The sequence below is a fragment of the Priapulus caudatus genome, unplaced genomic scaffold (genome assembly GCF_000485595.1).
Source record: "Priapulus caudatus unplaced genomic scaffold, Priapulus_caudatus-5.0.1 Scaffold660, whole genome shotgun sequence".
Lineage (NCBI taxonomy): Eukaryota > Metazoa > Priapulida > Priapulimorpha > Priapulimorphida > Priapulidae > Priapulus > Priapulus caudatus.
The window spans coordinates 72,678-75,224 of NW_014577721.1; the positions used below are offsets into that span (position 1 = coordinate 72,678).

Genomic DNA, 2,547 nt, shown 5'->3' on the forward strand with positions numbered 1-2,547 from the left:
AACCAACCTAGCTTACACCCTACCACCCAGCGCACCCAGCACCTACTCACAAGTATGCACACACTCACCGACGGCTCCCTTGTACTCCGGCTTGCCCGTGATGCGCACCTGCCTGTCAACGACCACGGGCTCGCCGTCCTCGTTGCCGACGTCCGCGGGAAGGTTCGTCGCCGAGTGCCGCGTCTCGTCGTCGTCGCGCGGGAAGTACAGCGGCATCAGCTTCATGTAGACGGCCTGCAGGTGGCGCCGGTGGCAGGGAGGAAGGAGGGAGGTTAACTTAGAGACCACCGTAAACGCCGGAGAAAACAACGGATCAAACTAAATATTTTCTTCCGCGAGACGACAGGTCGGAGTAATCACCGGCACACTTCACTTACAGGCACGCGACGGACAATACACACGGCAACACTCACGCTGCGCGCCGCACTTTTTAATCGCGACGTCGAGAAATTGCTAGTAACATCAAGAATTTATTCGAAAAATTAAATTGGGGGGGGGGAATGTAGAAGCGTGTGCATACCTCAATAGTAGTGTCCTCCATACACAACACTATGGTCTCCACAGTAGCCCCATATTTCTCCAGAAATCGTCTGATCGTCCCTGGAAAACACGCAGAAAGCATTAACCCAAAGCTACGTCCAACAACCACAGCGAGACCTCCCAACAAAGATTACTACTGCGGAGTAAACTGACATTTCAATTAAATTAAATTCGATCAATTCCTTTAAGTTTAATTAAATCTTCCGGACGTTAAACCTCGCCGACAGTTTAGGCTCTCGTTATTTTTCCCGGTTGAAAGAGGCGCATCGCAGTCGTCACGGCAACGACCGAGTTGACGCGAGAACTCACGTAGGGTGATGTGAGCGCCTTCTGCTGGTGGATATCCTCTCCTGGCCGAGTGCACCGTGCACAGTCCCAGCGTCGACATGTTATGCTCCCTGTAACATGGACATGTACATGGACGGTAACTTCGATTGAGCTAGATGTAATGCTGATCCAATGATGTAATACTGTTTCTGAGATCACGTACACATCGGCCACCGCTAGCGGGCACACGCACCGAGCGCACGCTATGATTATTTCGCACGGTTGGTCGTCGCCACGCACCTGAAGAGTTGCAACACGTTCCTGTAACAGCTATAGAGGGCGCTCTCTGCGGCGGTCTGGTAGCGGACGTTGTATCGCGGGCCGACGGTAAATATCACGTGCCTTGCTGCGAGGCTGTGTCCCTCGGTACTTACGATTACGCTACACTTACGATTACGCTTAGAAGCCACGTTTAGATAAGGCGCAACTTGCAGACGACCACAACATGCGCACATCCCTCACCTTGAAATCATAATCCAGTACGAAGTTGGGTACGACGATTTCCTGAGGGTCGACGAAGTGGTAGAGGTATTCCACCCCACCAAGAAGCTGTACCTTATCCTTGATCTCCGCGAAGTTAAACGTCGTCTGGTACCAAGTCACCATCTGCAATGCATCGATCAAAAACCGCGGCATTACTGTCGTCGATTGATAACACAAACGTTTTTTGGAGTTACAGAATCTCGATAAATATTTTTTTTTTTTAAATAAAAAACAAAACAAAATATTAATAGAGATCGAAAATGGGTTTAAAGCAGTGGTTCTCGATTCGAGCTGGCAGTCGATCGCTCGATGGTAAATGAGCCGATTCTCGGAAACGAGAGCGAGATGTGGGTGACTGGGAACCGTCGTGCGAGGCTCACCTTCGACCAGAATGTCGGATGCACGACGTACAGCCCTGCCAGGTTCTTCCTGTACCTGAAACAGCCGTACAGGTTCATAGCGTTGTTACAATCACACGTATGTGCTTACATTAAACATTACATTTGAAACAAACGACAGATTCATTGAGTTGTTTCAATCGCTTCAATGGCGCAGACGACGACGACAACGCCAACGACGACAATGGCGCAGACGACGACAACGACAACGACAACAACAATGACAATCGTGCAGACGACGACGACAACGACGACGATGACAACAACAACAACGGCGCAGACGACGACAATGACGACAACGACGACAATGGCGCAGACGACGACGACAACGACGACAATGGTGCAGACGACGACAACAACGACGACAATGGCGCAGACGATGACGACAACGACGACGGAGGCCAGCGATGTCGTCTGCTTACTTTTGGCTGAGGCAGACGTAAAGACGCCGCATGAGCAACCACTCGGGCATGTTGTCCGGCTCGGCCAGGCTGCTGAAGTAGACGATGATGTAGCGCCTGTTCGCGACACTATTCAACAGGCTGACGAAGAACAGAATGACCTGCAGGCAAACAAGCACGCAAGCGTTAAGAACCAGTATCATGTGTGACGGGGAGGTCTGGAATATAGAACAGTGTCACCTGCAGGCAAACAAGCAAGCAAGCGTTAACAACCAGTATACATGTGTGACGGGGAGGTCTGGAATATAGAACAGTGTCACCTGCAGGCAAACAAGCAAGCAAGCGTTAACAACCAGTATACATGTGTGATGGGGAGGCAGGGAATATAGAAAGGGTAT

The 2,547-nt window shown here is 50.7% G+C and overlaps 1 protein-coding gene across 1 annotated transcript in view; it reads right to left on the reverse strand.

The window, feature by feature from the left end:
• Nucleotides 1-6: 6 nt before the first annotated feature.
• LOC106812550 (protein GDAP2 homolog) overlaps nt 7-2,547 on the reverse strand; it is a 10,368-nt gene continuing 7,827 nt past the window's right edge. The window contains exons 4-10 of the mRNA XM_014816447.1: nt 2,171-2,310; nt 1,731-1,785; nt 1,330-1,473; nt 1,108-1,229; nt 850-938; nt 521-600; nt 7-234 (exon numbers count right to left, since the gene is read on the reverse strand). Of these exons, the coding sequence (XP_014671933.1) occupies nt 43-234; nt 521-600; nt 850-938; nt 1,108-1,229; nt 1,330-1,473; nt 1,731-1,785; nt 2,171-2,310 (822 nt within the window). The 3' untranslated portion in view covers nt 7-42. The remainder of the gene's footprint in view (nt 235-520; nt 601-849; nt 939-1,107; nt 1,230-1,329; nt 1,474-1,730; nt 1,786-2,170; nt 2,311-2,547) is intronic.